The sequence below is a fragment of the Capra hircus genome, chromosome 5, assembly GCF_001704415.2.
Source record: "Capra hircus breed San Clemente chromosome 5, ASM170441v1, whole genome shotgun sequence".
Classification (NCBI taxonomy): domain Eukaryota; kingdom Metazoa; phylum Chordata; class Mammalia; order Artiodactyla; family Bovidae; genus Capra; species Capra hircus.
In genome coordinates, this window is record NC_030812.1 from 93,688,252 (window position 1) to 93,702,698 (window position 14,447).

A 14,447-nucleotide genomic window follows, 5' to 3' on the forward strand; every position below is an offset into this window, starting at 1 on the left:
TAAAGAATCTGCTTGCAAGAGACCTAGGTTGAATCCCTGGGTCAGGAAGATACCCTGGAGAAAGAACTGGCAACCCACTCCAGTATTCTTGCCTGGAGAATTCCATGGCCAGAGGAGGCTGGCAGGCTATAGTCCATGGGGTTGCAAAGAGTTGGCATGACTAAGTGACTAACACACACAAACATCTTGAATTCTCTGCCTTATTTAAAATTGCTGAATACCTCTTCCTACTTCAAGTTTTTCTCCTCCAGAGGCCTCCACGATGCTGTACAAATCTGGTCCTTCTACATCCTCTCCAAGAATTTGCTTGTTTTATAGGCTTTTCTTCCTTATACTAGCAAGTTCTTTCCAGTCTCCTAATCTCAGCAAGGATGTGTCTTTAGCCTCCCTCATATTCTCTAATTTTTCCCTTCAAGACCTCACCTGGGGATTTCCCTCATGGTCCAGTGGTAAAGAATCTGCCTGCCAATGTAGGAGACACAAGTTCAATCCCCAATCTGGGGGTGCCATGGAGCATGCCGTGGAGCATGCCACGGAGCAGCTAAGTCCAAGTGCCAAAACTACTGAGCCTATGCTCTTGAGCCTGGGAGCCACAACAAGAGAAGCCACTGCAATGAGAAGTCTGTGTACTGCAACTAGAAAGTAGCCCCTACTCGCTGCAACTAGAGAAAGCCCGTGCACAGCAACAAAGACCCAGTGAAACCTAAATATTAATAAATGAAGGCTAAATTATGTTTTAAAAAAAGATCTCACCTGTCCCCATTAATTATAAACATCATCTATGTGCAGATGACACCTAAATCTCCCAGTGTAGCTTCAGAAATTCTCCCGATCTCCAGATCTACATTTCTGCTGATGGAATTCCAGTTGAGCTGTTTCAAATCCTGAAAGATGATACTGTGAAAGTGCTGCACTCAATATGCCAGCAAATTTGGAAAACTCAGCAGTGGCCACAGGACTGGAAAAGGTCAGTTTTCATTCCAATTCCAAAGAAAGGCAATGCAAAAGAATGCTCAAACTACCACACAATTGCACTCATCTCACATGCTAGTAAAGTAATGCTCAAAATTCTCCAAGCCAGGCTTCAGCAATACATGAACCGTGAATTCCCTGATGTTCAAGCTGGTTTTAGAAAAGGCAGAGGAACCAGAGGTCAAATTGCCAACATTCGCTGGATCATGGAAAAAGCAAGAGAGTTCCAGAAAAACATCGATTTCTGCTTTACTGACTATGCCAAAGCCTTTGACTGTGTGGATCACAAGAAACTGTGGAAAATTCTGAAAGAGATGGGAATACCAGAACACCTGACCTGCCTCTTGAGAAATCTGCATGCAGGTCAGGAAGCAACAGTTAAAACTGGACATGGAACAACAGACTGGTTCCAAATAGGAAAAGGAGTATATCAAGGCTGTATATTGTCACCCTGCTTATTTAACTTATACGCAGAGTACATCAGGAGAAACGCTGGGCTGGAAGAAACACAAGCTGGAATCAAGATTGCCGGGAGAAATATCAATAACCTCAGATATGCAGATGACACCACCCTTATGGCAGAAAGTGAAGAAAACTTAAAGAGCCTCTTGATGAAAGTGAAAGAGGAGAGTGAAAAAGTTGGCTTAAAGCTCAACATTCAGAAAACGAAGATCATGGCATCCAGTCCCATCACTCCATGGGAAATAGATGGGGAAACAGTAGAAACAGTGTCAGACTTTATTGTTTTGGGCTCCAAAATCACTGCAGATGGTGACTGCAGCCATGAAATTAAAAGGCTTACTCCTTGGAAGAAAAGTTATGACCAATCTAGATAGTATATTCAAAAGCAGAGACATTACTTTGCTCACTAAGGTCCGTCTAGTCAAGGCTATGGTTTTTCCTGTGGTCATGTATGGATGTGAGAGTTGGACTGTGAAGAAGGCTGAGCGCCGAAGAATTGATGCTTTTGAAGTGTGGTGTTGGAGAAGACTCTTGAGAGTCCCTTGGACTGCAAGGAGATCCAACCAGTCCATTCTGAAGGAGATCAACCCTGAGATTTCTTTGGAAGGAATGATGCTGAAGCTGAAAGTCCAGTACTTTGGCAACCTCATGCGAAGAGTTGACTCATTGGAAAAGACTCTGATGCTGGGAGAGATTGGGGGCAGGAGGAGAAGGGGACGACCGAGGATGAGATGGCTGGATGGCATCACGGGCTCGATGGATGTGAGTCTGAGTGAACTCCGGGAGATGGTGATGGACAGGGAGGCCTGGCATGCTGTGATTCGTGGGGTTGCAAAAAGTTGGACACGACTGAGCGACTGAACTGAACTGAACTGAACTGGTCATCATATGGTAACTATACCAGTATATATCACACAATTATCCCAAACTGCACTCATCTCCTCCAAAAACACTGTCCTCTTGATCCTTGCCTCATTGTTGAGGCTCAAAATCTATTTTCCTTTTCTCTTAACCATACTGAATCAGTCCCTAAAACTTGTTAACACTCTTTTAACTTATTTCAATCCACCCCTTCCCTTCCATTCTCGTAACTACTATTCCGGTGAACTCTCATCTAGACAATTTTAATGGTCTCATATTTGATCTCAATATTTTTGTCAAAGGGTCACAAACTGACAATTCACAGGAAAAATCTAACCAGATATGCTTTGTTTGACCTACCACAATTTGTTATCAGTTGCAAATTTTAAATTGACACATAGAAATCTAGATTTATATTGATTATTGAAAAAATGAAATGAACTGGTAGTAGCAAGTCCTTTTCCTGGGTAGAGAAATTTCCTAGAACTGAGGTTGTCCCCTTCAGACTAGACAGTCAACCTCTACACCATATTGTCTTGGTGATTTAGTCACTAAGTCATGTCTGACTCTGCAACCCACCGACTATAACCTGCCAGATTTCTCTGTCCATGGGATTCTCCAGGCAAGAATAGTGAAGTGGGTTGTCATTCCCTTCTCCAGGGGATCTTCCCAACCCAGGAACTGAACCCAGGTCTCCCGCAATGCAGACAGATTCTTTACCATCTGAGCCACCAGGGAAGCCCCTATACACAAAATAGGGACTGTCCAACTCTAAAGCCCATGGTGTTTCCACTAAGCTATTGAGGTTGAGTGATTTTCCTGCTTCTGATACATCTCTGCTGTAGAGGAATCAATAGAGATTAGGACAGAATCTAGAGGAAGAAGAGTGGGAGACTCTGATCTAAGCTTTAAGGAAAAGGAGTCAAGATAAATAACCAAGATAACACAGAAGACAGTAATAAAGAGCAGAACTTCCAGCCAGGAAAGAAGAGCACGAGCACACACACACACACACACACACACACACACACACACACAAAACACATTTGGCTGAAAATATCTCTATCCATATGTCTTGAGAACTTAGAGCAATCAGCAACAGGAGGTACAAAAGGCAACAAGAAGCTAAAATAAATTTAATATCTGGAATAGCTGACATGACGGGACCTCAAAATTCTGAGAGTTTCAATCAAAGAGGCATCTTCTCTACTGAATCAAATTAGCTCAGTTGGACAACATTTTTCAAATTAAAAGTCCATTAAAGAATAAAAAATTTAATGTTTTATCATTGTATTAGTTTTTCAAGTTATATTCAGTTCAGTTCAGTTCAGTCATTCAGTCATGTCTGACCCCATGGACTGCAGCAAGCCTGCCCTCCCTGTCCATCACCAACTCCCAGAGTCCATCCAAACCCGTGTCCATTGAGTCGGTGACACCATCCAACCATCTCACCCTCTGTTGTCCCCTTCTCCTCCTGCCTTCAATCTTTCCCAGCATCAGGGTCTTTTACAATGAGTCAGTTCTTTGCATCAGGTGGCCAAAGCACTGGAGTTTCAGCTTCAGCATCAGTCCTTCCAATGAATATTCAGGACTGATTTCCTTTAGAATGGACTGGTTGGATCTCCTTGCAGTCCAATATTACTTAATACATACCGATTTTATGTTAATATAGAAGATAACAGGATTCTGAGAACTAAACCATGTAGAAACAGTCAATAAACCAGACAGGCAGAGGGACCCAGCAGAGACTAACAAAGCCTGTAAGTCATCACATTCCACTGGAAACATCCAGATGAAACCAGATGAAAAAGCACAACAACTACTAAACAACTGCTGGGACCACTGGACTCAGAAACACAGCAAGGTAAGCAATATGGGTATTTCTGTTAGTATTGATATAATACTCTGCTTCTCTACATTAAAAGGTATCTATAGTAATATGCTAGACTTTAATCCTAGCTATAATTATAATAAAGCAACAAGACAACTTTAAGTGGATCCCATGACATGTTCCTGGTGATCATTTATGCCTCTGAAGATACCAAGAAAGAAGAAAATTAACAGCTTATATAATTAAGTCAGCAAGGAAGTTAAAGTAGTAGAGACATCAGTTTTAGAAAAGAATAAGGATGAAAGGACACCTGTGTGTGAAAGTGTGCTGTTTATATGGATTGTAACATCTTTTATGTCTTTAACATTCATTTATGATTCAGTAATCTAATTTATGATTAGAATAAATGTGTAATCTTATTCTAGTTAATGTCTAGTGCTTATGTTCCTTCATAAGCTCTATTACAGTTAAATACCACTGGGCATTTGCTATGTGTCTCCAAATAGACTGCTGTCTTCTTGAGGGCAAGGAACGTTGCTTACTCAAGGTATATGGCAGAGGTTCCCAAGTGAACATCTGATAAATGCTGGTGAACAACCTCCATATTCTGCTTTGTAGCCAGAAATATTATTTTAAACAATTTTTATATCAGAGTGTCATCACAGCATGATCAACTTTTTTTTTAAATTAAAGGCCATGGTTTTGATTTAAAGGAGGCTCAGAACTAGTTAGTAGCTGTTATATTCTCCTGAAAAGCTTCTGATTTCACCCATACCCTAAACCCACACTCCCAGATAAGTGGACCTTGCAGTACAGCTAGACCCAATATGGATAGTGAGGATAAGAGAAAGCATGGAGAAAGGCAGAAGCTTAGAGAGCACTAATGACCAGACAATGGAAGCTAAGAAAGGGTCTTTGTTTTCTTTCTTTCTTCCTTTCTATTTTTAATTGTTATTATGAGAAAAGTCCAAACATACACAAAAGTGAAGACAATAATCAACTCCCGTATACCCATGATCTGGCTTCAAAAATTATCAGTATAAGGTTGATCTTATTACCACTATGAACCTACTCCAATCTCCCTTCTAGATTATTTGTAAGCAAACTGCAGTGTCATTTCATCATTAACTTTTTCAGGACACATTTCCACAAAAGCAAGAACTCTCTGAAATTTGACCTTGTGCTTCTCAAACCAGTAATATTTAACAGAATTGTCTTTGACTTTGAAACACATCCAGTGTCCTGCTGCAAAAATTAATTTTTGATGTAGGTGGAAAAGCTTTTGTAATGTACTTGCGGTACATATCAAAAGTAATATAAATTTTTATTCTTATTGATTATATAAATTATATGTTTATATGATTTGAATTTCCTCTGGAAATTTACCCTGAGGAAATAATCCAGATAACTGAGAGAAAAAGGATCATGTGCATTAAAATACTTATATTAAGATAGTGAAACAATTAAGGATTTAGAAAATTATGGTAAATATATATGAAATATTTTATAAAATATAAATATGTATATTTTATATAACCAATAAAATAAGTATAAAACTAGAAATAGGGGGAAATATTTAAATTAATATAAGATGAAATATTATTTATACTATTATCACAACTTTGTAAAAGCACTTATGCTTTTAAATAAACTTTGGAAAGGAATAATTCAAAAAAACAAGATGGTACATTTATGGATGCTTTTCCTTGTGGATATTAAAGTGTTTATATATTATCGCTATAAACTTTTTAAAATACTTTGTTTTATCAAATCTTTTAATTTCTTCGTGTTATAATTTTACCACCTATCAAAGCACAATCACCTGTCACTTTCTCCATGAATCTTCCTCTAATAATCTTGGTCCTAAAATTTCTGTTTAAATTCCTATAGCACTGGACAGTAAATGCACCACATAATTCATAAAAGTATCCTGAGAAGTATTTATCTACTTATTTGATAATCAATACACTTTTAATTTTAAGGTGGTTCCTTTCCTGAAAAACTAAAACAACTGTCACAACACTAAATTAACTTTTAGATACAATCATCAGTAGCCATTCCCTTCTCCATGGGATCTTCCTGATCCAGGGATCGAACCCGGGTCTCCTGCATTGCAGACAGATACTTTACCATCTGAGCCACCAGGGAAGCCCAGTATCACAAAATTAACTTTTAGATACAATCATCAGTATATTTCTACCATTTCTTACATGTTCTTTAATTATGAATGTTTACTTGTCATTTCAACAAAATTGATGAGTTAGGTCCAATAAGAATCCATCTGAAGCTAGCCTGTTTTCATTCCAAGTCCCTAATACGAGCTGTAGCTTCAGGATTTGTCTACTTCCTTTTTTTAAATAAAATAAGCCAAAACACATGTGATTTCCAAACTGTTTTAGCAACAGAACTCTTATCACATAAAGTTTTACCCACCCACAGCCCAAATAAAGCAGCAGAGAATGCACAGCTGCCTTAGTACAGGCTGGGGTGAAATTAACGTGCCAGGAGCCAAGCGCTCCACCTACTGGTTAGCAATTCCCCATCAGGCTGCGCAGGGCTCTTTCTATTTCATGAACCACTACAATAAAACGCTCAAATAGCAGCTCAAAGTAGGCTGTACAGAAGTGAATGGTAACTGCCCATTGCTAATAAGGAGCACTATCATGTGATAAAAAATAGTCTAAAGTTGACATCTACCATACAAAAGAAGCCGCTGATCAGAGCTGGATTAAATACACCACTTAGTTGCCTGCTGATGCTGAACTTTAGAAATCATTTTTTAAATGACTTTAAAATTCTTTTAAAAGATTGAATTTTAAAGTCAGTATTTAAAAGGTCAAACCTGAAATGCAATAAGATAGAGGAAAGTATACAGCCCAGAATTCCTCTTGGGTACAGTACTACATATTGTTGGTAAGATATCACTTGAGGCGTGCCTGAGTAACAACTGTGATCTTTAAGAAAGGTGACTCCATCTGATGGCAGATCTTTTTCGTTTTGCTGAGGGAAGGGAGCAATTCAAGTGTCAGAGCTAAATTGTCATGGGCAATAGTGCAAATGCTGCCCATCACCAACTAAGATTTTTCAAATAGTGTATAAAAAGTGAAGTCGCTCAGTCGTGTCCAACTCTTTGCGATTCCATGGACTGTAGTCTACCAGGCTTCTCCGTCCATGGGATTTTCCAGGCAAGAGTACTGGAGTGGGTTGCCATTTCCTTCTCCAAATGGTGTATAACCTGTCCTTTAAATATCAAGCACGTATCTAAGAGCATCAGTTTGAAAGGGTACAAATCATTTCCCTAGATAGTTGGATGTCTCCACATGGCCCCAGGGTCAATATTATTAAAGCGTGAGGTTTTTTTGTTTTGTTTTTTCAATTTTTATTGGAATAAAGCTGATCTAAAATGTTGGAAAAGGAAATGGCAACCCACTCCAGTACTCTTGCCTGGACAATTCCATGGACTGAGGAGCCTGGTAGGCTACAATCCATGGGGCCGCAAAGACTCAGACATGACTGAGTGACTTCACTTTCTTCTTTTCTTTCTTTACAATGTTGTGTTAGATTCTGCTGTACAGAAAAGTGAATCGGTTACATAAGTATCTCCACTCTTTTTTAGATTCTTTTCCCACATAGGTCATTACATAATACGGGGTAGAGTTCCTTGTGAGATACAGCATATGCTTATTACTTACCTATTTTATATATAGTAGTGTGTATATGTCAATCCCAATCTCCCAGCTTCTCTTTCCCCTCCCTTTACCCCAGGTAACTATAAGATTATCTTCTGCATCTGTGACTGTTTGTGTTTTACAAATAAATTCAGATACACCATTTTTTTAGATTCCCATTTATAAGTGGCACCATATGATGTTTCTTACTTCAAAGTGTGAGTTCTTTTAAATGAGTTTGCAGAAGGCATGCACCACCTCCATCTATAATTTGGTACGACATACTGCCTTCAACTTGACACTGCAGTCTTAAATGTCTTTAACTTCCTACCTACATTAGGAATTCTATAAAAGCAGGGACCATATCTACCTCATTTCTGTAGGCTCTACAGAGCCTAGCACACTACCTTATAATAGTAAAGCACTACTATCCATTAGATAAATTGCTACTGCATTATTAAATTACTTGCTTCAGTGGGCTCTTCAAGTTTCACCTGTCCAAAACATAATCCCTGGTTTCACCTTCAAACGCCACCTCTCCTCCACTTAGTTCTCTAGTTTTTCTCTCACTGTTGGGACAGAAATAATTTTAAACTATATTCAGTACTGGGGCAAGTATAGTGGCAGGCCTGCTGAAGATCTCTCTGCAGAAACTATCAAGTCCCCTTCCCCAAGTGAAGAAAAAGGAAGGTAAGCCTGACTCAAGACAATAAAAGTCTTTCTTCATTAGACGTAAAAAATAATTCTGAGCACATCAGGATGTTTCTTACTCAGACTTGTTATTGGCACAAAATTATGGATATCTGGAACCCAGGAAAAAGAGTATAAAAGTGAATGCCCAAGAGTTTTTAGTATGTAAAGGGAAGAAAACATTATTTTTGTAGATGAAAAAACACTGTGTCTGATTTATGGTAAGACTGAACCTTTCATCAATTAGTTATTACTATTTCTTCTTTTACTGTCTGTTCAAAGTGTATTTAGCTATGAGATTATTACTGCTTTTATTAACAACTAAACTTTAGAAATCAATATTTTTTTCATTTTTCCTCCATTTTAACCAGTTTGTTTTCAGTTCTTTTTACATGGTCATCATTGTTAAAGTTTGTGTGACTTATTCCCACTGGTTTTAAGCCTATGAAGCCCTCCATACAGACATTTAAAAATTATCTATTTTCTTCTAGCTATTGTATCACGTTTTGTTTTTTTTTTACACTTACTGTACTGATAACATTTAAAATTTTACACTGTTAACATTAAAAAGTCTTAATACTCCAGGATCATTTATGGAATACTAATTTCAATTATTACTGATTTGAGTGTCTACATATTGTATTAAATCAAACATAAATCAGGGTCTCCTTTGGGGACTATTTTGCTCCATAATTCCATCTACTCTTGCACCTGGCACAACACCAGTTCATACTGTGTTTTTAAGGTGCTTCAATGTTTAGGAAAGGAAAAGTCTAGTCTTTCAAATGTACTTTATGATTACTTTGTCAAGCTGTGTTAAAACAATGAATTAATTGAAAAGCAACTGACCACTTGGAAGCATTTAACCTCTTATCAAGGGGGAAAGTTATCTCTCCAAGTATCTATCTTCAGGTAAATAGAACCACACACCTTTTTCTAAAAGTTAAGCCTTCAAATAATGGCATATGATAGTTTTTAGAGAAAATTTTCACTTGTTCAGGGTATGAAAGACTCTTCTCACCTAAATTTCTGAATGGGGATGTAATCTGTGATCTTCAGAACTCAAAGCCAGAAATTGGAGTTTTCACTTCATAAGATCTGAATACTAGGAACAACAACAAAAAGGTTTAATGTAAAATTTCTAGGAGAGAAAAAGCAAAATCAAAGTAATAGTTTGTGGTTAGCAAACTACAGTTTGCAACCCAATAGTGAGTTTGGGGAATATTTAATAGTCCCTTGTGGTTCAGCTGGTAAAGAATCTGCCTGTAATGTGGGAGACCTGGGTTGAATCCCTGGGTTGGGATAATCCCCTGGAAAAAGAATGGCTACCCACTCCAGTATTCTGGCTTGGAGAACTTCATGGACTGTATAGTCCATGGGGTCGCAAAGAGTCGGACACAACTGAACGACTTTCACTCACTTCACTCACTCAACAATTTCTTTAAACAGAATTGAGATGTTTTCTATTTACTGATTTGTGGACACTTGTGTCTGGTGTGTGTGTGTGTGTGTGTGTGTGTGTGTGTACTATATCTAAATCAAAGATAAACATGAATTTCTGACCATGATACAATTTACTCTGGTGTGTGTTTATGTGTATGCATACTATATCTAAATGAAAGATAAAAATGAATATCTGATCATGATACAATTTACTCCATCTGGGGTACTAGTGCATTTTTCTAAAACTAAGAGCAAAAATAATGATATTCCTAATCTGTTTTTCAAAAATTTCCCATTTCCATTTCCATACTGTATCTTTCTAACATGGAGGATAGGTCATATTCATGTTTACTTTCCTGAGAGAAAATATCTTCATTCCTTCATCCCATGCTTCCAAGGTTCCCAATATCCAGGCCTAGAAATACCATAAATATACTATAAATACACTATAAATATCCAAAACCATGGTCATAGAAAGATAGGGCCCCAATTGATCAGCATGTTGTTTTTTCAATGAGAATATGCCAGATCCTACACAGGTAAAAAGGACTCCATTTTCTTATTCTTCTCTCCCCAGAGTTCAAACAAAACAATCAATGTCAGGTACGTAGAAAGACTACTCTAAGTGCGCGTAGTGAGGAACATTGTTCTCACTGGGTCCAAACTTTCACCCACGTTCACTCAGAAGAGTGCCAAAAATACAAACACAAGCAGGATATAAACATCTGGCTTATTCATTCTATGGCGTACTCTTTTTCCCCCTATGGTGGATTCTTGCTACTTATTCCTTAACACCTTCCTGGAATGCTATTATCTTCTTTCTGAGGCCAACTCTAGCTTATTTGAATAATGGCCAAGTGCAGTAAAGACAATTCTAAAGAAGTTAACCTAAAAGCTTTGCAAATAGAGAAACAGAGAGATATTCATAACTGCTCTGTCCCTTCCACCAGGATGACTGCCTCTGCAAGTGAGACTTTAAGCAATTTTGCAAATATACTTCTATCATGAGGATCGTTTTGTAAATATTCTGTGTTGCCTCTGGATGCTTCTTAGGTTTTGGAGTGCAAATATTTGCCTGTAAAGATATAAAGTGTTTTGATTTTTTAATATTTTAAAATAACAGAGCATATGTTATACTTTTAACTACATATACTATATACGCTATATACTTTTTAAACCATGTGAATAGAATAACCACTCAAATAAAAGATGAGTGCATAAATAAAATAAGCTGTTGCCCTGTAAACTTAGAGATCTTAATATTCTTCTAACCTTACTAATTTCAAATATTAGAATATCAATTTGGTAGGTCTATTCAAAGTGGTGACTATAGGTTGAGGAAATTAAGAAGCACTGGTAATCAAGAGCTAACCACTTAAATACATTATTAAATATTACTTGGAAATAATCACATCTATTAATAATCGGATGTTGCTGCTGCTGCTGCTAAGTCGCTTCAGTTGTATCCGACTCTGTGCCACCCCACAGACAGCAGCCCACCAGGCTCCCCTGTCCCTGGGATTCTCTAGGCAAGAACACTGGAATGGGGTGCCATTGCCTTCTCTGTAATCAGATGTTAGACAAATACAAATCTGTACTATCTAGGATTCTCCCCAACACAAGATCTAATGCCATGATTAATGCATCCATGGGTTGTACTATGTTACCCGTATTTTCATACAGTGACTTCACATTTAAAAAATGATTTTGAAGAACATGTTGAGTTTTCTGAGAAATTCCTTTGGTAGCATACTACTTTTTTATCCACATAGTAAAAGAGTTCCTGGTCAAATCTATGCAACCAGCAGATATTTTTCAAGATTTCTAGTAAAGATTTCCTATTGTATTTTTCAGAGACCATATTTGAAATATGGCTCAAAGTGACTTCCTCTATCCAGAGAACCCAAAAAGGCGACAAGAAGTAAACCGTCTTCACCAGGAGCTCCTTGACTGCTTATCTGACAGCTTCCATGCCACCAATAAGCTGATTGGGGTTTTAAACATGCACTTAGGGTGTACGTTACCTTCCATTGAAATGAAAAGAGATGGGACCATCAAAGAAAACTGTGATATCATCATCCAAGCCATGATGAACATCCAAAAAGAATTGCAAAAGGTGGATGAAGCACTAAAAGATAAACTAGAGCCAACTCTTTATAGAAAACTTCAGGATATTAAGGAAAGAGAAACCGAGAAAATTGCGATAGTACAGAAGGTTATTTCAGTCATCCTGGGAGAAGCCACTTCTGCCGCCAGTGCAGTGGCTGTTAAACTTGTGGGCTCAAATGTCACAACTGGCATAATTAACAAGTTGGTCACTGTGCTAGCTCAAATTGGTGCGTCTCTCCTCGGTAGCATAGGAGTTGCTGTTCTTGGCCTAGGGATAGATATGATCTTCCGTGCCATCCTGGGAGCAGTGGAGAAAACACAGCTTCAAGCAGCCATCAAAAGTTACGAGAAGCATCTGGTGGAATTCAAGTCAGCTTCAGAAAAATATCATCATGCCATTACTGAGGTCACCAACACAGTGAAACATCAAATGAAATAAAGTTACTTTATTTGCCACTGGGAATATTTCTCTGCTTCTCTCTCCATAATGGTGTTTTGCTTCTCTGATTAGCTTCATTTTCCATAAGCTTCCAACAAGATATAAATACAGCAAACAACTCCGAGGATTCAGAAATGCTACAACTAGATGACTCTAGAGTTTTCTATCAACAATGAATGTCTGGATCAGTTGGTGCTAGACCTGTGAGTTAAAGACTGCATCCTGGGAGGTCCTCTCACTGTGCTCTACAGATCAACATTAGGGTGAATGCTATTGCAGAGGAGCGTGTAGGGGTGACCTTTTCCTTTTCTAATTCCCAGTCAAAATTTTCAAAATTTGCATTGAATGAAGAGACTATCACTAACTTCAGACATCATTTAGTTCTAAGGGACACAGTAACTTCTGCACCCACGTGAAAGCTGAGCCTTCGAATGAAACAGAAAGACTACGGTAATTGTGACCATCAGTTTAAATGCAATTTGCCCTAAACTGGAAGAGACTGAAATCTGGTTTGTAACAATTTACTTCAAAGGAGGCGGCTGTTCTGGAAACTTCTACTAATTACTACTCTGTAATTCAGACTGACTGTTAAGAGATAAAAGTTAAAATAAAAAAATAAAAATTGCTGCTGTAATTGCAATCAATCCTGACCAACTGTGGTGTGATGATTAAATTTTCCTCAAGTGAATATCTAAACACTTTGGAGCATTTTTAAAATAAGCAAATCTCACATATACATATACATATATTATATATATATATAATGCATTTAAATGTAGGAGAGGCACCTGCTACTCTTTTAAAAATTTGTTGTTTAAAGGAAAGTTGTAATTTATTACTTTATGAGTTTTAAGAAAAACTAAATTTCGTTTTCAATACCAGCAAAAAGGAGGAAGCTTTCCCTGCTATATAAAAATCTCAGGTGATCCATTACATTAATTATCTAATTTCAGAAAAATCCCAAGGCTATAGAGGCCTAGCGGTTCAGCTGAATTTCTGAAGCAAGGGTTTATTTTCTAAATCCTAACTACCAGTAACTCCCCATTGAGACTTGTGGGTTCTACTCACAAAATTATTTTAAAAGTAATTCCTGCAAGAATGTTCGTTACAGGTGATTCTTGCATCCAATTAAAAAAGACATCTTGACATTTTAAAAGCACAATTTAGATGAAACACTATAGCTTTTCAAAATTAGTCTTCATTTTCTTTCCCTTCTGACACTGCTTCTATAAATTAGTTGCAAAACATCACAATTTAGTTCACCTTCAAAATTTTTATTTTGCATTTATTATCTGATTCGGAAACTTAAAAACGTACTGCTCTTGTGGGACTCAGAATTCAGCCAAAAACCAAACCAATAATCTTGTAAAACAAAGCTTTAGGTAAGGGACCAATCTTACAGGTTAAGCGCATATTTAAACATTCTCTAAAAAGTTAGTATGTATCTCCGTCAAGATCTTGGAATATTTATAACTGATAGTAAGAACTGACCTATATCTAACATCTCTCTCTCTTTAGTTGCTAATTTGTGTCCGACTCTTGCGACTCCATGGACTGTAGCCTGCCAGGCTACTCCTCTGTCCATGGGATTCTCCAGGCAAGAATACTGGAGTGGGTTGCATTTCCTTCTCCAGAGGATCTTCCCCACCCAGGAATCCAAAAGGGGTCTCCTGCATTACCAGCTGAGATATGAGGAAAGCCCATATCTAACATACTTTCCTGTAAGAGATACTATTTTTGAATGTTTAAACTCACCTTTAAGGGGAAAAGATATGGGAGGAGTCTTAGATAAAGAGCAGACAAAAGAGAAGGAAAGGACGAAGATTAGACCTAAGGGAACACACCCCTTTGTACGGTGACGTGATAAAGGATATTTTGTGAGTGAAAAGACCGGTAGGTAAAAGACACAATATAAACCAACCTCACCTCTCGTAAATTTAAAATTGACTATACGTGTGTCCTCACATTTCCT

General features: G+C 37.7%; 1 protein-coding gene across 1 annotated transcript; it reads left to right on the plus strand.

The window, feature by feature from the left end:
* Positions 3,867-13,113, plus strand: SMCO3 (single-pass membrane protein with coiled-coil domains 3). The gene is made up of 2 exons (XM_018048445.1): positions 3,867-4,159; positions 11,782-13,113. The coding sequence occupies exon 2, from the start codon at positions 11,798-11,800 to the stop codon at positions 12,473-12,475; it is 678 nt and encodes a 225-aa protein (XP_017903934.1). The 5' UTR covers positions 3,867-4,159; positions 11,782-11,797; the 3' UTR covers positions 12,476-13,113.